General features: G+C 52.8%; 6 protein-coding genes across 6 annotated transcripts; 2 read left to right on the top strand and 4 right to left on the bottom strand.

Moving 5' to 3' along the window:
* Positions 1 to 480: 480 nt before the first annotated feature.
* J4E88_001753 (uncharacterized protein) lies at positions 481 to 1,914 on the bottom strand (the record flags this gene model as incomplete). Its single annotated transcript, XM_049395422.1, has 1 exon — positions 481 to 1,914. The coding sequence occupies one exon, from the start codon at positions 1,912 to 1,914 to the stop codon at positions 481 to 483; it is 1,434 nt and encodes a 477-aa protein (XP_049259286.1).
* Positions 1,915 to 2,597: 683 nt separating this feature from the next.
* On the bottom strand, positions 2,598 to 4,636 carry J4E88_001754 (uncharacterized protein; the record flags this gene model as incomplete). Its single annotated transcript, XM_049395423.1, has 3 exons — positions 2,598 to 3,067; positions 3,123 to 4,557; positions 4,607 to 4,636. 3 exons carry the CDS (start codon positions 4,634 to 4,636, stop codon positions 2,598 to 2,600), a joined length of 1,935 nt encoding a protein of 644 aa, XP_049259287.1.
* A 292-nt stretch (positions 4,637 to 4,928) lies between these two features.
* NTE1 (phosphatidylcholine and lysophosphatidylcholine phospholipase) lies at positions 4,929 to 9,642 on the top strand (the record flags this gene model as incomplete). Its single annotated transcript, XM_049395424.1, has 4 exons — positions 4,929 to 5,209; positions 5,255 to 8,857; positions 8,903 to 9,474; positions 9,530 to 9,642. 4 exons carry the CDS (start codon positions 4,929 to 4,931, stop codon positions 9,640 to 9,642), a joined length of 4,569 nt encoding a protein of 1,522 aa, XP_049259288.1.
* A 521-nt stretch (positions 9,643 to 10,163) lies between these two features.
* J4E88_001756 (uncharacterized protein) lies at positions 10,164 to 13,446 on the top strand (the record flags this gene model as incomplete). The annotated part of the gene is made up of 2 exons (XM_049395425.1): positions 10,164 to 13,299; positions 13,355 to 13,446. 2 exons carry the CDS (start codon positions 10,164 to 10,166, stop codon positions 13,444 to 13,446), a joined length of 3,228 nt encoding a protein of 1,075 aa, XP_049259289.1.
* A 7,364-nt stretch (positions 13,447 to 20,810) lies between these two features.
* On the bottom strand, positions 20,811 to 22,357 carry J4E88_001757 (uncharacterized protein; the record flags this gene model as incomplete). The annotated part of the gene is made up of 5 exons (XM_049395426.1): positions 20,811 to 20,880; positions 21,060 to 21,561; positions 21,649 to 21,666; positions 21,787 to 22,207; positions 22,313 to 22,357. The coding sequence occupies 5 exons, from the start codon at positions 22,355 to 22,357 to the stop codon at positions 20,811 to 20,813; spliced, it is 1,056 nt and encodes a 351-aa protein (XP_049259290.1).
* Positions 22,358 to 23,504: 1,147 nt separating this feature from the next.
* On the bottom strand, positions 23,505 to 24,977 carry J4E88_001758 (uncharacterized protein; the record flags this gene model as incomplete). The annotated part of the gene is made up of 6 exons (XM_049395427.1): positions 23,505 to 23,594; positions 23,719 to 24,133; positions 24,184 to 24,213; positions 24,269 to 24,461; positions 24,518 to 24,891; positions 24,952 to 24,977. 6 exons carry the CDS (start codon positions 24,975 to 24,977, stop codon positions 23,505 to 23,507), a joined length of 1,128 nt encoding a protein of 375 aa, XP_049259291.1.
* Positions 24,978 to 25,629: the final 652 nt, after the last annotated feature.

Genomic DNA, 25,629 nt, shown 5'->3' on the forward strand with positions numbered 1-25,629 from the left:
TCTCCGGCAGCAATCATAGTTTTCGCGAAGGCTGAGCGAGATGACCAGTTTCATAGAACGGGCGGCCCTGGTGAACGCCAACCCACATGCTTAATGAGTCTGCTAGAGACATATCGTCATCAGGAAGCCACGAACGTTCTGGACAAAGTGTACGCTTTACATGGGCTAGCGCACGATGCTGAGGATATAGAGATCGACTACAGCATCTCTCCAGAGGACTTAGCTATGAAACTGCTGCGGCATGCATGTCGTACGATGTATACGTTCCTCGAACTTGTTGAGAGGAGGAGACAACTTATGGACATCGGCGAGATGCTTGCAAAGGTTCTAAACACTGGGTGGTCTAAAGACGAAGTTCGGTTTGGGGTGACGTTGATCGACGACTGAACTAGAAATGGGTTATAAAGAATAGCCATAGGATCAAGGTCTCAAGAGATATCGCTATTTTCGAACTTTGAGCTGTATGACATCTACGTCATACTAGGGCGTCGCAACCCTCTCCGCCCCAGCAAACCTCCCCGTCCTATGCACCAGCCTCCCCTTCACCCACACAGCCACGGTATTCCGATCATCCCCACTATACACCCACTTCTCCACCAAATCCGACCAACTCTCCCACCCAAATACATCAACAGGCCCCTCTTCAAACGCCCCATCGCGACAACCATCCTCACCCACAACCCCCAGACTAATCATCTGCGCATCCCACTCCATGCCAACCTCAAACCCGCCGACCTTATCCTGCATCCCCACCACCGCCGCACCTCCTCTTGTAGCAAGAAACAGTGCCTCTTCCGTCGATAGCTTCGCTTTATCTTTCGAAGTCTGAATACACAGATGCCGCGACACCCATATCGCCTGCCGCACATTTTCTAATACCGACGGCGAGTTACCACCCGAGACATCCGTCCCAAGGCCGATAGTGTGACCTTCATCGAGTAAATCGCGGATCGGCGCACAGCCCGATGTGATCGCCGTATTTGACGCAGGACAATGCGATATTTTGCTCTTGCGCTGTAGGACTAACTTGCGTTCCTCGGGGGTGAGATGGACAGCGTGGGCTAGGATGGTTTTGTCTGTTAACAGGCCGTGGGTATCGTATACATCTGCGTAACTCTTGCTATCAGGGAATAATTCCTTGACGAGTTCGATCTCGCCTTTGTTCTCCGAGATGTGCGTCTGCACATGAGTATCTGTCTCTTTCGCCAGTTTCCCCATAGCAGTGAGACAATCCGGGGTACAACTCGGCGCAAAACGTGGTGTGATGATGGGTTTTACGATTTCACCTTTGGGGTCGATGGAGCGGATGTAGTCGATACTGGCTTTTGAGTCTGCGTAACTTGTTTCTGTGCTTGAGTCCCGATAGTACTCGGGGCTTAAATCGCTGTTCATGCATACGCGGCCTACTAGGGCTCTTTGGCCACGCGCTAGGCAGATGTCTGCGAGGGCGTTGGTGGCGGGGACGTGGATGGTGGCGTAGTACGCGGCTGTTGTTGTGCCGTGGGATAGGGTCCGTGAGACGAAGTTTTGGTAGACGCGGTGGGCGAGGGGGAGTTTCGAGAAGGAGGATTCCATGGGGAATGTGTATTTTTGGAGCCAATCTAGTAATGTAGTTTTGCCGAAGAGACCTGTGTTTGGGTGTTGGGGTGCGTGGACGTGGGTGTCTATGAAGCCGGGGAAGAAGAAGCCAGTGCCGGTTATCTCGACGATCTTCGCGTCTGTCCATGAGTCGCCTTTCTGTTGGATGAGATTGGGGAGGTCGCCTTCTTGGATGTCTTTTTCGACATAACGAATTATGCCGTCAGAGTCGACGAAGATGGCGCCGCGTTCCTGGATCTCGAGTGTTGAGAGCGATTCGCTGTGGACGAAGGGGCCGACGTAAACCGTATGCAATATGGGTGATGAGGCTGCCATGATGATGTAGGTTTGTCCTTCTCGTCAAAATTCCACCTTTTAAAGTTCAAGTTTCGCGTTTGTGTTCCGTGGATGTGAAGGCGTGTTCTGGCCGCGGCAATGGATCGGAGCAGGTACCGAGTTGCAGCCTCTAGTGTAGAATTTCGTAAAGAGGGCGGTTGTCGAAATAAACTTATACTTCACAAACCCGGTGAATGTCAGAGAGTTGGCAAAACGAACAAAAAGACAATCAAGACAAGAGCAATATAAATCGAGTGGCACTGGCGACCTTTATCAGTTGCCAGCCGTAAGGACGGCTAGATCCGGTTAGCCACTCGCTAATGCCTAGCACGTGGGGAGCGGAGCGGAGCCCCCAGGGCTATCGGCGTACTCCGATGGCGAACCATCAGAAGAAACGAGATGGGCGTTTCACTCCCACAGAGTTGACGAGTGAAAAAGAAAGAAAGGGACGGGTAGATGGTAATGAAAATAGGATTTGGAGGTTGCATCTCGCAATGCGCCGCTAGCCTATCGCTACAATCGCCTATTTCGTTTCATCAAACTTGACCCCAGGCTTTCCTTTTTGGCAACGCCGGGATATCCATAAACCGTGCCTAAACTCCACAAAATGGCTGCGTTGCAAAAGTAACACAAGGCCTTGCTTATCAAAGCCGACTTCGTAATCCAAGTACCAAAATCTCGGATTATAGGCTGTAATCGTGGATACCCTGTGGACCCTGGTCGTTGTAGTCGGGACGGGTCATGTAACCCTTACTTTGACCCTGATCGACAACAAAGATGACCTTGGCTGCGACCTGAGCGCCCAAGAAGGCTGACTCATCAAAACCAACGTCTTTGAACTCGGGGAAGTACTCCGGCGGCTTGATAAACTTGATTGATGTGGGTGTTTGGCCGTGCGATGAGTGGGTGTTACCTCCCATGCCAGGCATGCCTCCGTGTGGCATCATATGTTGTGTCTGAGCAGTTGTAGCTGCAAGGAGGAGCGGGTTGACTTGGGAGCCGCCGTGCGGGCCAAGTTGGGGCTGTGGTGTGTTCGCGCCGGTTCCCATGGGTGTTGACACGTTGGATGGGATCTCGGATGTGAAGATTGTGGCGGAGGAGGGCGAGACCAGATACTTAGTCTGGATGGTTTGGAGGAGTGATTCTTTGAAGCCTGCATAGATGTCAGTAGATGCACGACGATTGCTGAAACATGGTACATGACTTACCTCGTAGTTTTGAACCGTTACCGCAGACGATGAGCTGTTCCCATAGATCACTTCGTTTGCCAACCTCGTCGATGGACGATATAGCTCTGTGCACAGCGTCTGCAATCTTCTCCAGGGTACCATCACCATCTGCCATGAATCGCTCGGTGCCAACCTCGATCTCACGTCTTATCGATCCTGTGCGTTTGCCGGTAGCACCAGATTCGCTGGTGCCGTTCGCTTCAGTTGCGGACGTAGGCTCGCCGTTCTCCCCATTCTCTTGTCCCTTCCTGTTTGGTCCTTCGTCCAGAGCGCCCTTCGCATCTGCCATCTCCTGGGTATTGAGGTTCATGTTCTTCAAAGTGTCCAGAAGCGCGTGATCTTCGTAAAGGAATGTAGCCTTCTCCAGTCGGGAGTTGGGTAACCTGACCGGCTTGTTGGCTGCTGGAGCCGGACCACCCTTCTTCTTCGCATTGGCCTTTTCCTGCTTCTCCTTCTCCTTCTTAGCAAGGTACTCAGACATCTTGCCGCCAGCGACGATGCTTGCGACATCCAAAACACCTTCACTCTCTTCAAGACTCGCGTCTTCGCCGACTTCCGTATCGATACCAGGCCCTCGTGGCACGTTTCCGATGGAGGCGGCTGCTGCTGCGCCAGGACCGGTGGCGCCCGTTGATGCGAGCGCTGCAGGGTTGGTCGCTGCGTCTTTGGTAGCCGCATCTCCTGGCCCTGGTAGCGGAACTCCTGGGGGCAGAAGTTCGCAGATGGGTGATCTCTTGAGTTGTTCGCACATGTCGCGATTGAGACCCTTCGACTTGAGCTTAGACAAGAGCCCTTGGGTAAAGGCCTCGCCTCCACATCCCTCCAGTGAGATGACGCGACCCTGAGTGTGCGGGATGAACTCGCTGACAGCGGTGATGTCTGCCTTGTCTTTGCCAACGTCTATCACTGTCGCTGTGTGTACACCGTATGCCCATGTTGTTGCCAATGCCGCGTCCATGAGCCCAAAAGCAGGCACCTTGAACTTCTCGAAGAAGAACTGGGTGAGCTTCTCGTGCTCCCGCGGGGTCCATGCCGGTTGCGTGATGAGGAGGATCGGGGTATGGAAGGGCGGGTTCAGAGAGTTGTAGGTGTGGGTGATGAGGGCAAAGAAGCATGGCCAGTCAACGATGCGGCCTTGCTGAATAGGCCATATCGCGCCTTCCTCAGAAACGCGGTCTTCTTCCCACACTACATCATCGTCGCCCTCGGTAGGCTTCTTTTCTTCCTGCGATTCGTCTGTGGGGTCGCCATTCGTCGCGGTCGGCTGGTCTTGCTTTCTCCGGATCTTGTAGGGCTCGAATTCACCTTCCTTCCCTGCGGGGAACATGCGCGATCTCACGCGAAGACGCGCGGGCGTGAAAGACTCGGGGAGCCCCAGCTGCGCGACGGTCGTCTCGGAGCCCGGCGCAATGATCTAAGGCGGTTAGCGCATATGCCGAGCGTCGGGTGCACGTGAGACTCACGATTATCTGGTCATCTTTGAAGGGCGGCATGGTGGCGCAATGGGTGATGTTTACAAGCTCCGGCGCGCGAGTGAGAGCTCCAGGCCGCGGTGGAGTTTCGCGACTTCCGCGCTAGTCGATGCACGGGCCCGGCCTTTCACAAGCTGGCAGTGGCACCCCACATGCAAGCGCCCCCAGTACATACCCGCGGATTTCAACGTGCCCGCAGCACGGCACATCATGGGATTCCTGTCTTTACCGCCCTAGATTAGCAACTCTAGAAACGTCTGGAAATATTGACGCGTGACGGTCCGAATTCGGCACCGATCTTTCCTCGCCCACCATGGCCACCATGGCAGTCCCGGGAACTGCCACTTCTCGGTCACTGGCAGAGGCTTCCAAAGCAGCAGTGTATAACACAGCAGAGGCCCTCTCCAACTCTGTACTCGGCATGAAGCCTGCTGATACCACGCCGTCGACCAGCTTTGGTCTATTGGGCCGTGTCATTCTGTCCATCTTCAGTGTCCTGCCCACCGTCTTGTACTGGATTACCTATACCCTGCCGACATGGCTGTTCACGCTCTTCTCTATGAGCCTGACCTTCACCATGAACTTCACAACTCTGTACGTTGTCAACTTCCAACACATATCTTAGCTAAACATTTGTAGGATGCTCGTCGTCGTCTTTGTCGTGTCTACCGTCAGTTACTTCGTGAGGTATCGATACATGACTATGTACGCACGACTACCGCCTGAACCGCAGCGTGAAGAACCACAGGTCGAAGTCTTTCCCGACAGCGCCGAAAATGACTCCAAGCGCGGCTTGTCCAACTACTTGGATGAATTCTTGAGCGCAATCAAAGTGTTCGGTTACTTGGAGCGCCCAGTCTTCCATGAACTAACACGCACTATGCAGACCCGTCGGTTGGTGGCTGGCGAGACAATCCTCTTGGAAGAAGAGAAAGGCTTTTGTCTGGTAGTAGATGGCTTGGTCCAGATCTTTGTCAAGTCGAACCGGAATGATTCAGACTCCGATGAGGATGACATGGGAGGGGAGTCATCCGGAGACGGCGCGACCCAGGGCCATCGGCAGGGCTATCAGCTTCTTACTGAAGTCAAGAACGGAGCCCCAATGTCTTCGTTGTTCTCCATTCTCTCTCTGTTCACAGAAGATGTGAAGCTGCGTCATGACGAAGATGAGGACACGCGTCCAAGCTTCCCAGGATCGCCTCAACAGGATGTAAGGCCATCTATGTCACGGAACAGTAGCTTTGCATTCGACGATTCAAGACCGCACACACCAAACCAAGTCCCTGAGGCCAAGTTCGGGCATCGAAGAACATCGACTCTGAACAGTCCAACAGCAGGTGGGCGCCTTCAAGCTGTGCCGCCTCTGTCGCTGGATCTAGACGGACTTGGTGATGAGCGACTCAAGCACAGCAAAACTCGAGGATCACCTTCGCGCCCTGCGAAGCCTAAATCTGCCCACCCAGACATTGTCGCGCGTGCGACCGTAGACACAACCATCGCTATAATCCCAGCCACTGCATTTCGTCGACTGACGCGTATATACCCCAAAGCAACGGCGCACATTGTTCAGGTCATCCTTACGCGCCTTCAAAGAGTTACGCTCGCAACCAGCCATGCTTATCTCAGTTTGACGAATGAGGTCCTCCGCACGGAGAAGCTCATGAATAAGTATACTACATACGATCTTCCTGGCTTTCTGCGTGATGCTCCGCTCGAGCGACTAAAGGAGAAATTTGCGAAGGAAACGGAGCGCATTGGCTCGGACGAAGGCATGAAGGGTATCGCATTGCACAACCCCGGCGCCGGCCGACGACGAAGGTCCAGCGTTTCCCTTAGGAGAGGAACCGCTGCGCAAGCACGCCTTGCCGCCGCTCGTGGGGCCAACGCCAACGCAAACAACGAAGCATTACCCAAAATCACTTCCCCAGATCAAGGACCACGCAACGATCGAATCAGCGCAGGTGACCTGTTGACCAATTCGCAAATGGCACGGGGAACCGGTCGGAGTGGCCGCAGCAGCTTCTCACAACCTTACCAACATCAACAGGAACGGCGAGACAATCGTACACCGCTGGACGCAAGCAACTTCAATCCTTTCGCATCTCCCTCATTACGCCCGAAAACATTGCACCGACAAGAATCTATCGATGAAGCTACTGTGTTCAGGGAGTCTATACTGGGATGTATGTTCAAGGCTATCGGACTCATCAACCCAGAGAACCCCATGCCTAAGCCAACCGCGTCAGTGGAGCAGTCACCTCAACTCGTTTCTTTCGACGCCAGGAGACAGAAGGCTGTGTTCACGAATGCATTTGGCTTCATGGACCCATACGCGGGCTCCAAGGATGGAGACACCGAGTCTATAGCATCAGCCTCTGGAATATCCAGTATGAGCGCTGCTGGCCCACACAACATCCTGGAAGAGATCGTCAATGATGTGGAAATTGTCTTCTTCCCCAAAGACTCTGTGCTTGTGGAACAGGGAGAGAGGAATCCCGGCCTGTATTACGTCATTGATGGGTTCTTGGACGTAAGCGTGCCTGTGGAAGAAGACGCACCTGAATCCAACGTACTAGGAACCCTCCCTAATGGGCCAGGCTACACTGAAGATGACCTTTTCGGTCCATCGTCCCGCCCACCAGGATCGAGTACCCCTTCGCGAACTGCTGCCGATGGTACGAAGAAGAAGCGCACAAGACGGAGTCTGTTCATGACCAAGCCTGGCGGACTAGCTGGTTATCTTGGAGCGGTGTCATCGAACCGATCTTTCGTCGATGTCACAGCCAAAACCGATGTCTACGTAGGTTTTTTGCCCCGCTCCGCAATTGAGCGGATCGTCGAACGATACCCAGTTGTATTGCTCACAATCGCGAAACGCCTTACAACTCTTCTACCAAGGCTGATCCAGCATATCGATTTCGCTTTGGAATGGGTTCAAGTAAACGCAGGTCAAGTGATCTACAACCAAGGAGATGAGAGCGATGCTATTTACATCGTCTTGAACGGAAGATTGCGCGCCATCCGCGACGCCGAGAACAGCGCCGTAAAGGTCATTGGTGAATACGGACAAGGTGACAGCGTCGGTGAACTCGAAGTGCTCACAGAATCATCACGACCGGGTTCACTACATGCCATCCGAGATACAGAGCTTGCGAAGTTTCCGAAGACGCTATTTAACAGTCTGGCACTAGAACATCCTGGCATCACGATCAAGATCTCAAAGATCATCGCCTCCCGCATGCGAGCACTGGTTGATGATCCGCTTCATGAACAAAGTAAAGAACGCGGAACGAAGGCCACACGCGCAAATGTGTCTTCAACAGTCAATCTGCGCACCGTCGCTGTACTTCCGGTGACTGCTGGAATTCCGGTAGTGGACTTTGGAAGTCGCTTGGTCAACGCGTTGACGCAGATTGGCATGCCACAGGGTGTGGTCTCTCTTAACCAGGCTGCCATTCTGAATCATCTCGGACGACATGCCTTCAGCCGCATGGGCAAACTTAAGCTTTCGCAATACCTCGCTGATTTGGAGGAAAGATATGGCATGGTCATCTATGTCGCTGACACGCCAGTCAAGTCGCCATGGACCCAGACGTGTATCAACCAGGCCGATTGCATTCTCCTTGTGGGTCTAGCTGAATCTTCCCCAAACATTGGCGAGTACGAGCGGTTCCTTTTGACAACGAAAACGACTGCACGCAAAGAGCTAGTGCTTTTGCATTCGGAGAGATACTGTCCGTCAGGTCTGACGCGGAAGTGGCTGCGCAACCGCCCTTGGATCAATGGCAGCCATCACCATATCCAAATGTCATTCCGCGCAACCTCGGAGCCAGTTCATCACGCCGGGCGACGCTTTGGAAATGCGCTCAAACAACGAGTGCAAGTCATTCAGGCTGAGATCCAGAAGTACACATCAAGAAAGGTCCGCCAGACGCCGCTCTACTCGGCAGACACGCCCTTCAAGGGTGACTTCCATCGCCTCGCACGACGTCTGTGCGGTCGCTCAGTTGGGCTTGTCTTGGGCGGTGGCGGTGCTCGTGGTATATCGCAAATTGGTATCATCCGTGCACTTGAAGAAGCTGGCATTCCAATCGACATCGTTGGCGGCACATCTATTGGTAGTTTCATAGGTGCACTGTATGCTTGGGATGCAGATGTTGTTCCTATGTACGGTCGCGCGAAGAAGTTTGCCGGTCGCATGGGCAGCATGTGGAGGTTTGCACTCGATCTTACCTACCCCTCGTAAGTTTAGATATCCACACGAACTCCAAAGCTAACTTTCGATAGCGCTTCGTACACAACCGGCCATGAGTTCAACCGCGGTATCTTTAAAACGTTCGGAAACTCCCAGATGGAAGATTTCTGGCTCGAGTTCTACTGCAACACCACCAACATCAGTAAGTCGCGTTCGGAAATCCACACGAGTGGATACGTCTGGCGCTACGTCCGCGCATCCATGTCACTTGCAGGATTACTTCCTCCGCTGTGTGACAATGGCAGCATGCTCTTGGATGGTGGCTATATCGACAACCTGACAGTCACGCATATGAAGAGTCTCGGTGCAGACGTCATCTTCGCGGTCGACGTAGGCAGTCTCGACGACAACGCGCCGCAGTCATTCGGTGACTCATTGAGTGGTTTCTGGGCGACGTTCAATCGGTGGAATCCATTTTCTAGCTTCCCCAACCCCCCGACGTTATCGGAGATCCAGTCGCGCCTCGCATATGTGTCTAGTATCGATGCGCTGGAGCGGGCGAAGAATACGCCGGGATGCAGGTACATGCGGCCGCCAATCGATCCGTATGGCACGCTTGACTTTGCGAAATTCGAAGAGATCTACGAGGTGGGGTACAAATACGGTAAGTGACGACGCAATCTTTGGCTTTGAAAATGTTTTGCTAATGCGATGCACAGGCAAAGAGTACCTAGCGCAGCTCCGCGAGCAAGGAATCCTGCCCGTGACCGAAGAGACGGAGAAAGAAAAGAATCTCCGACGGACAATGGCACCGCGACGGGCGAGCATCTAGTGTGGTTGAACCGTGCCCAGAACACGCGGAGAGGACTGAGATGCGGGTTATGTGGATATCAAGTAATAGAATGCAGCGGTGGTCAGCGTAGTTTTGCCCAATGGGTGCTAGGAATGCGTGTGGATGCAAGGACAGTCGGCTTGGGGTTTAGTGGCACGCGTCGGCTAGCTTGGCCAGGGTCAGCTTATCACCAACGGCGCGGATAATGACGGGTTAGAGTGTAGATAGCAATGAATGAAGGCGCGCTGTCACCGCTGTCAATCTGAGCGTCTTGAGGTTTCGCGATCCAAGTTCTTCCTTCCCTTGCAAATCCTCACTTTGCATTTCCCTGGGTTGTGGGTGTTGAACGCGTTTCCCCCCGCCAACGTCACCACCACTGCAGTGGCGAGCCTCCCAGACTTTTGAGCAATCGGGCCAATTGCTCGCACAGGACTCGCTCAACAGCACACTAATCTCTCTGTTAAAAAATATTTGCTTCCTGGGGAGACTCCCCGTAGCATCACTGCAACCACACAGCCAACATGCGCGCAGCGTGTATTAGGGCAGCTAGCACTGCTAGCCGCCTCACACGATCGTCGTGTGTCGCCCAGCTACCGCGTCCCCAGCTCGCGGGCACGTCGTCGCGCGCCATCGCATACCAAACCCTGCAAACTCTCCAAAAGCGCGGGTTCCAGCAGCAGGCGCCAAATGCACAGCAGGCGGCCGCAGCCGTCGAAGCCGCAGACGATGTATTCGACACCCCGCCCCAGCAGACCGACTCGGCGAGACCCTTCGATGCGCTCGACACGTTTCCCCGCCGTCACATTGGGCCGTCTGCCGAGAGTGCGGAAGCCATGCTCAAGGCCCTGGATCCGCCCGTCGCCAGTCTAGACGAGTTTGTCCGCCAGGTTATACCCGCTGATATTCTGTCGGCGCGCGAGTTGAAGATTGGCAGCATGTCCGAGGGGCTGAGTGTGGAGGAGTGGCAGGCCCACGGTGTGCCCGAGTCCGTCTTCCTCAACACCGCGAAGCAGATTATGAGCCAGAACAAGCCGGGCAAGAGTCTGATCGGACAGGGATACTATGGCACCAAAGTCCCGGAGGTCATCAAGAGGAACGTCCTCGAGAACCCCGCGTGGTACACTAGCTATACCCCATACCAGCCTGAGATCAGCCAGGGACGTCTCGAGTCGCTGCTGAACTTCCAGACTATGGTCTCGGATCTGACTGGCCTGAGCATTGCAAATGCATCGGTGCTGGATGAGCCTACTGCGGCGGCCGAGGCCATGACCATGTCCATGGGCATGATGCCTCTGTCCAAGCAGAAGAGCAAGAACAAGACTTTCCTCGTGTCTGAGAGGTGCCATCCCCAGACTCTCGCCGTTCTTTACTCGCGCGCCGAGGGCTTTGGTATCAAGATTGAGGTCGCGGATGTGCTCAAGGACAACAGCAAGAGGGTGGAGGAGCTGGGCCAGGATCTCGTCGGTGTGCTCGCTCAGTATCCAGACACCGACGGAGCTGTCAACGACTTCCGCGGACTCGCTGACAAGGTGCACAAGACTGGTGCGCTTTTCAGCGTTGCGACCGATCTCCTCGCCCTCACACTGCTTACTCCACCGGGAGAGTTCGGTGCCGACATCGCCTTCGGAAACGCACAACGGTTCGGTGTGCCCCTGGGTTATGGTGGACCGCACGCGGCCTTCTTCGCCTGCGACGAGAAGTACAAGCGCAAGATTCCGGGCCGTCTGATCGGTTTGTCGAAGGACAGGTTGGGAAACCCTGCGGCACGACTCGCGCTGCAGACCCGAGAGCAACACATTCGCCGTGAGAAGGCTACTAGCAACATTTGCACGGCACAGGCTCTATTGGCAAACATGAGCGCTATGTACGCTGTGTACCATGGACCCAATGGCTTGACTGCCATCGCCAAGCAGGTTGTTGCAAAGGCTCGCACGATCCAGCAAGCGCTCATCGCCAATGGCTACAAGACTGGCCAGCGCGGAAAGATGGACAACGCACCTGTCTTGTTCGACACAGTCGTTGTCGAGACAGGCGATAAGACCGACGCCATCATCTCCGCACTCGCGAAGAACGAGATATTCGTACGAAGGATCGACGCCCATCACGTCGGTATTTCCGTTGATGAGACCACCGGTGCAAACACCATCAACAAGGTATTGAATGTGTTTAACGGAACTCGGAACGACTGGTCTTTTGCCGAATCCGTCGACATTGAGGTTCCCGAGCCGTTCAAGAGGACCAGCGAATTCATGACCCACCCAGTCTTCAACTCGCACCACTCCGAGACTGAGCTTCTTCGCTACATCAACCATCTGTCTTCGAAGGATCTTTCTCTAGTACACTCGATGATTCCTCTTGGATCCTGCACGATGAAGCTCAACTCCACCGCAGAGATGGCACCTGTCTCGTTCGATACCGTTTCCAACCTGCATCCCTTCTTGCCTTTGGACCGCGCCACCGGATACTCCGACATGATCAAGCAGCTGGAAGACGACTTGGCCGACATTACAGGTTTCCACTCGGTTTCGCTACAGCCCAACTCTGGTGCTCAGGGTGAGTTCACTGGTCTCCGCGTCATTCGCAAGTACCTCGAGCAGCAGCCTGGCAAGAAGCGTGATATCTGCTTGATTCCTGTCTCAGCCCACGGAACGAACCCTGCTAGTGCTGCAATGTGCGGTATGCGTGTTGTACCCATCAAGTGTGACCAAGCGACTGGTAACCTGGACATGGCCGACTTGAAGGCCAAGTGCGAGAAGCACAGCGAAGAGCTCGGTGCCTTCATGGTTACCTACCCCAGCACTTTCGGTGTGTTTGAGCCTAGCGTCAAGGAGGCTTGCGACCTGATCCATCAGCACGGCGGCCAAGTCTACATGGACGGCGCCAACATGAACGCACAAATCGGTCTCTGCTCACCCGGCGAGATCGGCGCCGACGTCTGCCATCTCAACCTTCACAAGACCTTCTGCATTCCCCACGGAGGCGGTGGCCCCGGTGTAGGTCCCATCGGAGTAAAAGAGCATCTCTCGCCCTTCCTCCCCGGTCATCTCCGCGGCGAAACCGGCGGCGCCCAAGCCATCCACCCAGTCAGTGGCGCACCCTGGGGTAGCGCCAGCATCCTACCCATCAGCTGGGCCTACATCAAGATGATGGGCGCCGTTGGCCTCACCCAAGCCACCAAGATCACCCTCCTAAACGCAAACTACATCCTCTCCCGCCTGAAGCCGCACTACCCCATCCTCTACACCAACGACGAAGGCCGCTGCGCCCACGAATTCATCCTCGATGTCCGCGGCTTCAAGGAAACCGCCGGCGTCGAAGCTATTGATATCGCCAAGCGCCTCCAAGATTACGGTTTCCACGCTCCCACTATGAGCTGGCCTGTTGCCAACACCCTCATGATTGAGCCTACCGAGTCGGAGAGTAAGGCTGAACTAGACCGTTTCTGCGACGCGCTCATTAGTATTCGCAAGGAGATTAAGGAGGTTGAGGAGGGTCAACAACCCAAGGAGGGTAACGTGCTCAAGATGAGTCCGCATACGCAACAGGATCTTATCACGGGAGAGTGGCAGAGGAGTTATTCTAGGGAGAAGGCGGCGTATCCTCTCAGCTACTTGAAGGCGAAGAAGTTCTGGCCTAGTGTTGCGAGGTTGGATGATGGTAAGTCTTTGCCCCGTTCTTTGAGTTGTGAGGATGCAAACTAACGATACGACAGCATACGGCGACACAAACCTCTTCTGCACTTGCGCGCCTGTCGAGGGCGAGGATAGCGATATCACGGGTGCTGCTGCGCCTACCCCGACCTAAACCCCTTCGCCCTCACGACGGGTTTCGGCCTTCTTTCACGGGCTTTTCTTTTTACCTCTTTGCATCAAAGGTGCGGGGCTCTATCGGATAGGCCTATTTCTTCAACAAGCACCCCCCAGCGTGGGTGTTCTGGCGTCTTTACATTTACATCACCATGGCATGGCTTCAACACTTGCTGGTCGATGGAATATTTTTAGGGTGGGGTTTATGAATGCATATGTGGCGTTTTTTTGCTGGGTATAGATGGTGCTATGATAGTTGTGGGAATGACATGATACTTCGTGATGCAAAACATTATGTTTACCGAGCCTTGTTGGTTAGTGTGGTTTGTGCAGCGTGGTGAAGATGGTTGCGAACGGTGCTCAAGGCCCCCGCGGCAAGCATTGCGGACGGTGCGCGGACTTGGGGACTCACGTGCATGACCACGACTAGCTTGGCTGTATGCATATAAAACCCTCCCCGATGCTGTCTCTTTCTCTCCTTCCTCATATTACATCCTTCTGTGTTCTTCCAAAACACTACACCTTTCAGACGATGGGGTGACCAAAAAGAACCACATCGCATTCTATATGGGTGCTCTGTCTCTTCCTCCTCTTTCCAATATACCCAAACAAAATTGATCCAGTACAATTGACATGTTTCTCCCGCCTCCTTCCTTCGCAAAACATACTTCCGTTACTTGAATGGTATCTTCGCCTGCCTTCTCTCGATACTTCAAAAGAATCATCCTACCTATGCATGTGTGCTCCGTCTGCCAGAACACACCTGCAATCATTCCTATGGTTTTGCGGTATCTCTTCTCCTCTACAACATTCCCGGGCCAGCGATCAAAATATGAAGACCGGCGACTCATGGTTGCTGCCTTCTCCTCCCGCCCAAAAAGAAAATCGAACACACGTCCAACATGGTGTTCTCCAACTCCTCCTGGGGTTTTCCAAAAAGAAAGATCAATGGATTATGTGTTCGCCTGGCCGAATTACCACCCTGAAGCATTTATGGCTGGTCTCCTTCTCTTCTCCTCGCACGTCTTTGAGAAGTGGGAACCAAAACATGGCTTGACATGTCAGATGCTTCCCGCGTCTCCTCCTTTACCAAAAAACAAAAGACGATTGTACATGACGTTCTCTCGCCTCCCCTGGAAACTGAAAAACTACCATAGACATGTCCAATGTGCTTCCAGTATCGAAACTCCTGCCTTAGGCTTCTATGTCTGTCTCTCTTCCTTTTCTGAAAAATGCCAGAGAGCCACGTCATGATCCAGTCTTTTCGAAAAACGTCTTTGCAGAATACATGGGCGTCGGCGGACTAAAACAACCCGTCTACGTTCCCATGTCTTCGGCAAAAGTACGGTCTCATTCATTGCATGAACAGAAACGTCTTCATGGACCATGCATGTCTGAAGGCGGTGGTAAAGACATTAATGTCTGCTGCGACTGCTTCATGCTGGCTACATGTCCCGTGGATATACCAAAACGCAACCGGGGTGTTTTTATGTTGGCGAAAACTATTGCGGTATCAGAAATGAATGTGCCGCTCGCGCTTCTTGTCACTCATGCCTCACCTTGGTCGCTGGAACGAGCCTACTTTGCGACGAGGGCGTGTATAAAGGTCGCGAGACTATGCGCTCCTTATTTTTTATCACTCGCTGCTTCTGGCAGTTTACCAAAAGTTTATTGCTGGATTCGGATGGAGGGACCAAAACTGAGAGACCGCATCTCGATGACTGCGGTGTGGCGAGACGTTCTAAAGACAGAAAATATGGAAGATATGAGGGTCCTGTCTCGACTTGGGCTCCTGCACATCCATTGAAGAAGCTTGAGCGTCGAACAGTTCAAAACAGAAATCATAGTTACGAGGATGCATCAAATTCCTTTTCATTCGTGGCTCGTCTCCGGGCTTGGCGCCCGCCGCCCGAGAACCTCGCCTACAGCCAATCGTTGCCGCAGGTGGGCGGAGGGCCTGTTTTCTCGTGAAGTCTATTCGTTTGGAAGCCTACAAGCTTCATTAACCCTCGTGTACTCAACCAAAACCATGCATCAAATCACAGTCGAAATCGAGGCTGCTTCTATGACTGACACCCACATCATCGAGCAACACCATCCCATATACACAGAGCTCTTACGATGAACCCCATCATTTTGCTTGCTCCAGATTGCTCCAGAATTTCCACAAATCCATCAATCCACCTTTGTCAACAAAGCCTTCTCGATCGCCACAACCGCCTCTTTACACTGCACCCTCGCTGCGTCCATCACAAACGATTGTTTCGCAAACCACCTGAATCTCGCACACCACAAATTCCATCTTCCCAACGAAAAACCCGGCTCTGCATTCCAAAAGTCCGTCTTCACCGCGATACCTTTCTCCAACCCTTCTCCAAAGACTGAGTTGCCCAGGCGATACATCTGAGATGCGCCTGTGATGACCCAAATAGCTGCGGCCATTAAATCGTAACTTAGCAGGTCAGTGGCGTCGATTGCGGAACGTTTGAGGGTAAAAGGGCGAATGTGTTCCTTGAATTCTGCCTCTCGAGTTTGTGTTTCCTTCTCGAGCGTATCACGTAGGCAAAAGAAGCCGAACATGAAGTACCTGTCGTCGTATCCAGATGTAGCCAGTTCGACGGTGAAGGTGTTGTAATATACCCATCTACCACCTGACGTAGTGTTCGGGTCCTCATCTTCCAAATGTTCCGGTGGTTTGCAAAGATATCGTAGTCCGGATATGCCGTCGTAATTCTCTCGGTGCATGGACTCGAAGTGGTAGTATACTGGATTGGGTGTGGGTGGTATGGCGCGAATGGCGGGGAGGAGGGCGATGATGGGGGTGACGGAAGAAACGAATTGGGCGACTGTGTCTAGCAGTAGATTTGTGACTTCGAAGCCGGTGTCTGTGGGTTTTGATGAGGCTTGGACGGAGGTGACGATTGCTGATGCGGTTGAGGCGGGTGAGGTCTTTGTGTTGCTGGAGAGGTAATCTGAGAGGATTTTGGTGCATTCTTTGAAGGCGGTATCACCGGCGCTTGCCTTGTGAGTGAGCCATTGCTCCATATTGGATAGTTTGGGTTGTAAAGGTTGTTGGGCGAAAGTGGTGAAGCCGCGTTCTGCTGTGGTCCCATTAGCGGAGAGCCTTCGCTTGTTTCGGCAAGGGCAGGGTTGAAAGCGCCACACTTGCGCAGCAACATTTGAGCGCCCTTTCGCCCTTTCTCACATCAAGACCGACCTACATCTCGGTATCCGGGTACCATTTAAAATCGCCAACCGCAAATCTTCGTAGCCACATGGTAACCTTCCACCCCTTCCCTCGTCTGCCCTACGAGCTGCGGATGCAGATATGGGAGATGACAGTTGAACCCCGCATAGTGGAGGTCAAAGTTCGTTGTTATGACCCAACTCAGGATGATAGCTTTGGTTTTTCAACTACCACGCCGGTACCTCCCGTTCTCCAAGCATGCCGAGAAGCACGAAACTATGGACTGTATAAGAAGTGTTTCTCCGAGCTAGCTCTGCCTGGCTACGGAGCGCAGTAAGTATTAACATAGAATAAGACAAGACGATGCATGCTAAGTGGCGGTGCGGCATGTAGGTACGTGTGGGCTGACCTCGACATCGACACTATTGATATCGGAGAAATTCGTTTCGATTTATACGAAGAAGTCGCCAAGTCCATTCGCTACCTGAAGTTCTCTCACGACATGGAGTCGTTTCGCTATCATAGTAGAGGCTTCCGAAACTTTGTGAATGTGAAGGCAATCTGGATCGTGCCTGACTATGGACTCATCCACTGTGTTGGAGCTACAGATAAACACTATTGGCCTTGCGGTAAAGAAAACGTATACTATGTCGATCCAAGGAATCCTGAACGAGTTTTTCGAGGAGGCCCTGATGGAGAAAAGGAGATTTATGCTCTCTATGGACCCTATGGACCTTATGGACCCAACGCATCATGATATTGCGATAACTCGTTGTCGGCGAGCTCGCCGACGAGCCCTCCCGACTAGTCTCTGAGAGGTACCACAATCAAAGGATTGTAAAAGCAAAGCGTCATCAGAACCGAGATGAAGGGCTTGCAATCTACTTGGCATTCTCAGAGTTAGAACAGATCGAAGAATCGAATTAAGACTGCGAAACGTTCGGATGCGAGCAAAATGGCTCTTATTTGAATATGCGGGGCAGTATAGTCGCGACCACAATGAGCTCACTCCATTCGTATACTCTTCCTAGCACGACGTGTACTTGAGAACCCTCCCTGGATGCAGACAATCGCAGTCTTCCTGATATGGCGTACGACCAGTAACTTTTTTGTTATGGTTTTCTCCTCAATGATATGGCTCTTGGTTGCTCAGCTCGTTCTGGCATACGTATTTCTCCGACTCTCGCAATAGCTCAGACTTCAATTTCGTATATTGCAACTTCATCGCCAGCACACAGCTTTTTATGCTGTACTTGCCAAGCGAACACAAAATTGCTAACTACATGCGGCGTAGTTCTCCCGCGTATACAGTAAGGGAGGCATGCGCCATGCCAGGGTCTGACTGTGCCGCACCCTGACTGTTCCGGACTCTATCGACCTTCCCATTCGAGCTGCACTTCACGTCCATAAGATCTTGGATGCTATGAATTCAGCATTGCACTAGGTGCTAACTACTGGCGTTACCGTTGCTGCCTTGTAACCACTAATCATTTCCTGCGCGACCTCATTCCAGAACTCGCACTACACTCGTTCTATCCCACCAGAATCTCACCATGAAGTCGCCCTTTCTCTTATCCATCGCTCTGCTAGCCCGCCAAGTCATCTCCACAGGCTCGCCCCTATTTCAATACGATCCCAACACAGCAAAAGACTGCGTCGAATGGTACAATAACGGCGAAGGCGATACCTGCGAAAACGTCCGCGAGTTCTTCGGCATCACCCCAGAAGAATTTGCGGCTTGGAACCCCTCCCTGAACCTCGACTGCGAACCATGGCACCCATCGGTATCATATTGCATCGTTACCGAGACAAAGCTGAACGCGACAAATCCGACGACGACATCGTCCTCGCCGATACCTCCTAGTACGACCAGTACCATTACCCTCGCTCCGTCCCCGACCGTTTGGACGCCACTCGGCTGCTACGAAGAGGACTTCGCCATGCCGATTCTCGAACAGAACATGAGCCCAGATGGCGACTCCTCTCTCACCATTCCAGAGTGTGAAAACAGCTGCTATCGTGGGGGTTTTGGTTTCGCTGGTGTACAGCACGGCAACCAATGTTGGTGCGGTAGCTATGTTGGCGGCAATTGGGCGAGTGATCAAGCGAGCTGCAGTTTGAAATGCACTGGCGATGGGGAGACGTTTTGTGGCGGAAGTGGGTTTCTCAGCATCTTCAGGGCTGAGGAAAACCAAGAAGCTGGTTCCGCTACCACGTCTGCCACTGCCACTAATACTGGATCTGACAATATATCTGACACTGCCTCTGCGACCGCGGCCGTGTCTAGCGCTGCTGCCAACAAAGTCGGTGTGATAGTGCTGAGTGGAGGCTTTTGGGGACTACGAAATACGTTCTAGTCGATACATGTCCCACTATTAGCTACTTTGGCAGACACAATGAACGGTATGATTCACATTCGCATCAACCATGAGAAGAAAGCACCACGTCGTAGCCTCTCAATCTGGGCGCGCTCACTGCCATCGGCACGTGTAGAAGTTTGGCGCCAGGGAAGCGGATATAAAAGGCTTGCGTTCTACCACCCGTTCACTCTTCCCTCACTACCAAAACTTTCCATTATTTCTCCAAAATGATGGATATATGAAGCCATGTCTGCTGTTCCAAAAGACCGCAATCAACATTCTATGTGCCTCTCTTCTTCGCTCGCCCCGACACAAAACCAAAAAGGTTCCTCTCCGACTTCTATGCTCCTCCCCTCCACTCTACCAAAGAGACTCAAAGTCCAAAACACCTGCAGACTTTTCTTATGTTGGTGGACCAAAGAGACCCGGGCAACCCCTCCATGACTTCAACTTCACGACCTGCGGCTACTAAAACCACGCAGTGTAGATCGAAATGTCTGCGTTGTCCTTCGTCCTGCTTCCTCAAAAATAACGAAACTCTGCATGGAAGAAAGGAATGACTGTCGCGTCTCCCGTGTATAAATCTACCACTTCGACTTCCTCCCTCTTTCCTTCATCGACATACACTTCGTCCGTGTTTTACCAAAACGCAGCACTCGAGGTATCATGTGGTGCTTTTGAACCAAAATACCTCAGATATCTGGAGATGTTCCTGCTGTCTCTGGACTGCGCAACCACAAATATTGACATGTCCAACCAATGCCTGTCTTCCCGCTGTTTCCCCCAAAAGCAGTTGCAGAATGGAAGATCTCTCACTGGATAGCCATGCAATCCAGAACCGAAAATACACACCCGGGAGAACCATGTTGCTCAACTTCGACTCAAAATCCCCCATCCAGAGTATCATGATCTGTTCTCTCGTCTCCGCCAGAGTCTGAACACTAAGAGTCAATGTTCATGCTCTATGATTGAGAACATCCAAAAGATATTATTACACGTTGCATGAAAGTATCCCTCGTTCAAACAACAGTCCTAGCTTCACATGCTTCTGCTTCCTCTTCCTCCATCACCGCACTTGCTCGACAAAACAAGTCAATACAAAACTCCACTTCAATCGAAAACTAGAAGAACAGGAGCCATGTGTGCCACCAAAAACCGAACTGTGCCAAGTTATGTGTTCCTGGATCTTTTTCTCCCTCGTATAAAACATGCCTGATAGATCCAACATGACTGTTGTGTGAGCAAGTCCCGAAGAGTAGCAAAATGCCTTAGAATACTTGTCATGGCTGTGCCTCAATACACGAGCTTAGCACATACTACGAAAAGCAGGACAAAAGCCAGAACGTTCCTGTTCCATGTTGTTCGGTTGAGCAGCGTTGAAGGATACATGTGTATTTGGTCGAGCTGGAAGAACCCCGCGGTGTGATGTATAGCTGCGGGGTGTACCGAGTACAGCAGGAAAATCTTAGAAAAAAAAAAACATGTGTCAGTCTTACCGATATGTAGTATCGTGGGTAACCAGTGTCGATTCGATGATGCTGATCATCATCATGGTCATTCTTCGTAATTGTTCGGGTACGTCAGTGGTTGTGGTGGCCATATATTCAGCTTCTTCAGTCGACACTAAGAAAAGGGTAGTAAAGTAGAAATGCACTATGCCATTCCTGTCTCTACGGCATCATGACTTAGCTCGACATCCTGCATCCGTCGCAGCACCACTAGCACTCAGCAGCCACGCTCTCTCAAATACAATCACTCTTCTTCGACCTCTTCACCGCAGCACGATCAATCCTGGGGTCCAACCTATTCATAAGATCACTCTTGTGAGGGTTCGTTGTCGATCTCGGCTCGCCTCTTGAAGAACTGGGTGGATCCACTCTTGCGTCTGAAGATCACAGTCTATTAGCATAAGCGCACGCCGAGGCTGCTGCGCGCTGAGCACCTTTGCGAAAGACATGTGGCGAGCCCCCTTCAACAAAAATGTGCGACAGCCTGCGGAGGGTGAACTTACGGCTTCGGCGACGAGATATGCGATGGAGTTCGTCGTCCGAGTCGGGCGAGTACCTTCCCGACTCTGCTGAGTTCTCAGAGCCGTCATCGTACTGCGGTGCAGGCTCTGTAGTAGCGCGGTTCGGAGGAGGGTATTGTTCTGGTTCGACGTCCTCATCAAGCATGTTCAAGACGCTGCTTTGGTGTGTGGGTTTCGGTTGGTGGTAGGATGGGTCGGGTTGACTGTAACCAGGGCCGCGAGCAGATACTTCGTCTGGCATATACGGTGTCGCCTGCTCAGGTGGATCAAGTTTCTGAGCAGCCTCGAGACCTGAAGCGCCGCTTATCGAGCCGCGGAGACGGTGGATGTTGGGGTGATCTGTGTACTTCATCGACTCTTCATCCGATCCGACCGTGAATACAGGATCAAGCTTGTTCGCAGCCTCTAGTCCAGACGAGCCGCCGATGGAACCGCGGTGTTCATGCGGAGGGTTCGGGTCATGCTGGGATTCGTGTGGTGGGTGCCATGCGTCGTCGAAGCCTTGCGATGGCTGCCATCCGGCAAAGTCTCTCTCGGCTATACAGAATCAGCGTTGTTTTGGGAAAAATGCCGAGAAAAAGAGTTCATGTAGTATATGTCGTTATTCGGGACACTCAATCTTACCTGTGCCGTCCTTCTGCGCTGTATGAAGTAATGAGCGAACATGAGCTGCGACGTCAGCGAGAACAAGTCGAACAGGATCGGTAGGTACGAGGAAAAGGGTATATTGATGTTGAAGTGCTCAGTGTATCGTCTATCTACGTGTCTCGTAGCCCGTACCGCCAACTTTGGATGTAGGATCAGCGCGGTGGTCTACGTCTGAATCGAAGCGCGGGTCCATCTTGTTGCCAACGTTTGTGGAATGCGGTCCAGCGTTTGTAGAGTCGGTTGCGGTACCTCTGTGGTCGAGGTCAGAGTCGTACCTGGGGTCGACCTTGTTGCCAATGTTGGAGTTGTGCGAGCCGTAGTTTGTGGCCGTGGTACCGGTCGTGTTCATGCGTTCGCGGTGGGCATCGGCGTCAGCAGGAGTGACACCGGCGTCGGCAGGGTGGCCTCGGTAGCCTCGATCCCACTCGTCGACTCCCTTCTTGGCAATCTCCTGGTTCTTGGTTGCGCTCGCCTTGTCGCCGCTCGCTTCGTCGACCATGGACATGGCATTGCCTCGGATGGCCTCGCCGGTTCCCTAGATTTTATTAGCATGAGTTCAATGTCGACGTAACTCGAGAGATTGGAGTAAAGCGACGATGTTGAGCTAGGCGCATGCATCGCGGTGATAGAGCTAACTTACGTGAACCATGCCCACACCCTTGCGGATAGAGTCGCCGAGAGTCATGTTGGATATGTGGGTATTAGGTGTATTATGGATAGCAGTTGAGAAGCTTGTGTAGTTGTGGAGAGACGCGTATAGGTTGGTGTATCAAGGTGTGTGTTGAGAGTATTCGTGAACGAGAAGCCAGGAGGGGTGCCGGCATAAGTACTCGACGCGGGCAGTAGCTGCCACGCAACCTGCTTCTGGGTTTGCCATGATGTGCATCGTTTGCGCGTAGTTTGGGAAAGCGCATTGCGACATAGGCTCGACGATGTGATGTCATGCTCGGGATTTCAAGGACGCGCTGCCGGTAGGGCTGAACTAAGCCGCATTGGGGTTCCCACGCGTCGAGCATGACATCCAGCACGTTGCGGTAGGCTGCATGGCTACGAGGGCACCTCATACAAGGAAAAAAAAGCTGAACAGGTCTGGAGCCTACATCGACATTAGGGCACCCACTTTGCAGGTTTCTATGTCTATGTAGGCTGCAGACCTATTCAGTTTTTCCCTAGGTTGACGTGAGGGCATGTCATAGATGAATGCATTGAAACGAATACGGACGTGAGAATATTTGCACGTGAAGTTGAACGATGATGTTTAGAGGTAACATATCGGTCTCCGATGCCATGATCAAGTCGGTCATGCCACCCTGCCAACCACACCCATACGCCCAAGCGGTAAAATGCTGTGTATTCGAGGACTTGAAGTACATGGTATGACGAGCTGAATTCGCCCATCCATGCTGAGGGACTCGATCGGAGCCATGTTGAGCCACCTTGCGGTATCAGGCTCAGCAACCCGAGCAAGGATTTCGGGCTTCCCACTTCAGCCACTCTCAACTCTCGTCATTGTGTACTTCAGCATGCCATATTGAACATGTCCACTGTGTACTTGCGCTCTTCGCTAATAGACCATCTCGAGGCGGAACATGAAAGGGGAGAAAATTACACCAAAGAGGCCAGGTATGGGGATATTGAAATCTTATTCTCTCCAGGAGGCTTTCGTAACATTCATAAACTTCTATGTCCAGGCATGCGACTTTTCTGTCCTCAACTCCATGATCGTACCACCTCTAGACCGCGTCCATGTCACTGCCGTCTCCACATGCACATCCACCAACGCCTTTTCCCCGGGACCGGAATCATCGCCGCGTCGTCTGTTGGGAAGCCTCTTAGGCCTTGCCGGCGGTGTAAAAGTCCTCTAGGGCAGTTGCTAGTCGTTTGGACATGCTAGTTTCTGCGCTACGCACCCAGACTGGTATCTAGTTAGCATGAGGCTCGTATGAATGGCGTATGGAGAGGTTTACCGCGGGGGTCGTAATCTGCCCAAGGTAAGGTACGAAGTCAGTATATGTCTCACGTGCACGTCGTATAGTCAGAACTTACATTTCTAGAGTATGTTAGCATCTGGCTGTAGATCTCAGGGTAAAGGGGGTGGCTGCTTACTTTGTTGGGCTTGTCCTCGCCATCTGGGTTGCCCACTTGGGTCATAAGGTAGTCCTTCTTGTTGAGGACGTAGTCGCGGACACCGGAGAGGTAAGCCCATTGCATATCGGTGTCGAGGTTGACCTTGACGACACCGTATGAGATAGCCTGGCGGAAGTCATCGACGGAGCTGCCACTGCCACCGTGGAAAACGAGGAAGACGGGCTTGTCGTCCTTGGCGTTGGTCTTCTCCTTGACGAACTGCTGGTGCTTCTGGAGGAGCTCAGGGCGGAGCTTGACGTTTCCGGGCTTGTAAACACCGTGAACGTTTCCGAAGCCGGCGGCGATCGAGAAGTACTTGGAGACTTCCGACAGGCTGCGTACGAAGTCAGTATGTCTCACACGGACTTTGCAGTCAAAACTTACGTTTTGTAGATGTCGTAGATGTCCTCTGGCCTAGAAAAGAGTTAATACGGTCCTGTAGTAGCATGTGTAGAGGGACGTGTCATACTGGGTGTACAGGCTGTTGTTGTCAACGTCCTCGTTGTTGACACCGTCCTCCTCACCACCAGTGATGCCGATTTCCATCTCGAGGAATTGCTTCATGGGAGCAGCACGCTCCAAGTACTTCTTGGTGGTCGCGATGTTCTCCTCCTTGCTCTCTTCCGAGAGATCGATCATGTGGGAGCTGAAGAGGGGGACGCCTACAGAGATACCAAGTTAGTAGTTGTCTCAGTGGAGTGGTACAGTCAGAACTTACCGTTGGCCTTGAAGAACTTCTCATCCTCATCGAGCATGCCGTCCAACCATGGCAGAAGCTTCTTGGCGCAGTGGTCGGTGTGAAGAACGACGGGGATGCCGTATGCGGGCGCAATGGCGCGGATGTAGTGGGCACCAGCGATGGCTCCCTGGATGGAAGCGCTCTGGTCCTTGTTGTCGACGCCCTTTCCGGCGAAGTATGCGGCACCACCCTGGCTCATCTGGAGGATGATGGGGGACTTCGAGTCGCGGGCGGCCTCGAGAGAAGCGACAACGGTCGAGGAGGAGGTGACGTTGATGGCGGGGATAGCGTAGCCCTCGGCCTGGGCGTGCTTGAAGAGGTTGTAGACATCCTCACCATAGATGACACCGGTCCTAGAGGGGGGAATGTTAGCCTCAGCTCGCGATCATGCGAGCGGGGTCGATGTAACTTACTTGCCGTTGAGAACCTTGGAAGCCATGTTGATTGTTGTATCGGGTATGTATTGGGTATGTGTTTGAGTGTATAATGGAGAATACAATTCAGTGTCTGAAATTGTAGAAAGGTGTGGTATGGAGAGAGAAGTTTGCGCAGTGTTGAGAGCTATCTAGTTAAAGTTCAAACATGGTAGTGGGGTTACCGGACCACAAAAACCACCCCGCTACTGTAATGACCGCAGCAGTGACGCAGCGCGCAGCGTCGCGCCAGCTTCCCTCACCCAAAGTCGACCTACCCGCGCTCGAGTAAAAGCAAACATCACCCCACAAAAGTCCCGATACGCTATATCTGATACCATGACCTTTGGTTTGTCAAATTCTTTTCACACCGTGATGGCGCTGCGCTGAATCACCGCACTCCCAACCGTGGGTGATGGCAGTGCGCAGTGACATGGGCCTGGTCTGATACACGATGATGCTTCACGGCCGCGCTCTGAAGTCATGGCGGGGCCGCTTTCGCTCGGCAGCGCGGAAGTAAAGTGGGCTGTCTTTTTCACATTAGCTCGGTGAAGCATCATCGCAGTCCACAGGTGACATGTTGCCCGAGTCTCGCCGCAAAACGCTGTCGCTTTACGCCTCGAATTACCGAGCCAGCCACTTCTTCCATGTTACTCAGCTCCGTCCAGGCATGCGCCA

Source organism: Alternaria novae-zelandiae (genome assembly GCF_023758075.1).
Source record: "Alternaria novae-zelandiae strain BMP 2774 chromosome Unknown scaffold_2, whole genome shotgun sequence".
NCBI classification, from domain to species: Eukaryota; Fungi; Ascomycota; class Dothideomycetes; order Pleosporales; family Pleosporaceae; genus Alternaria; species Alternaria novae-zelandiae.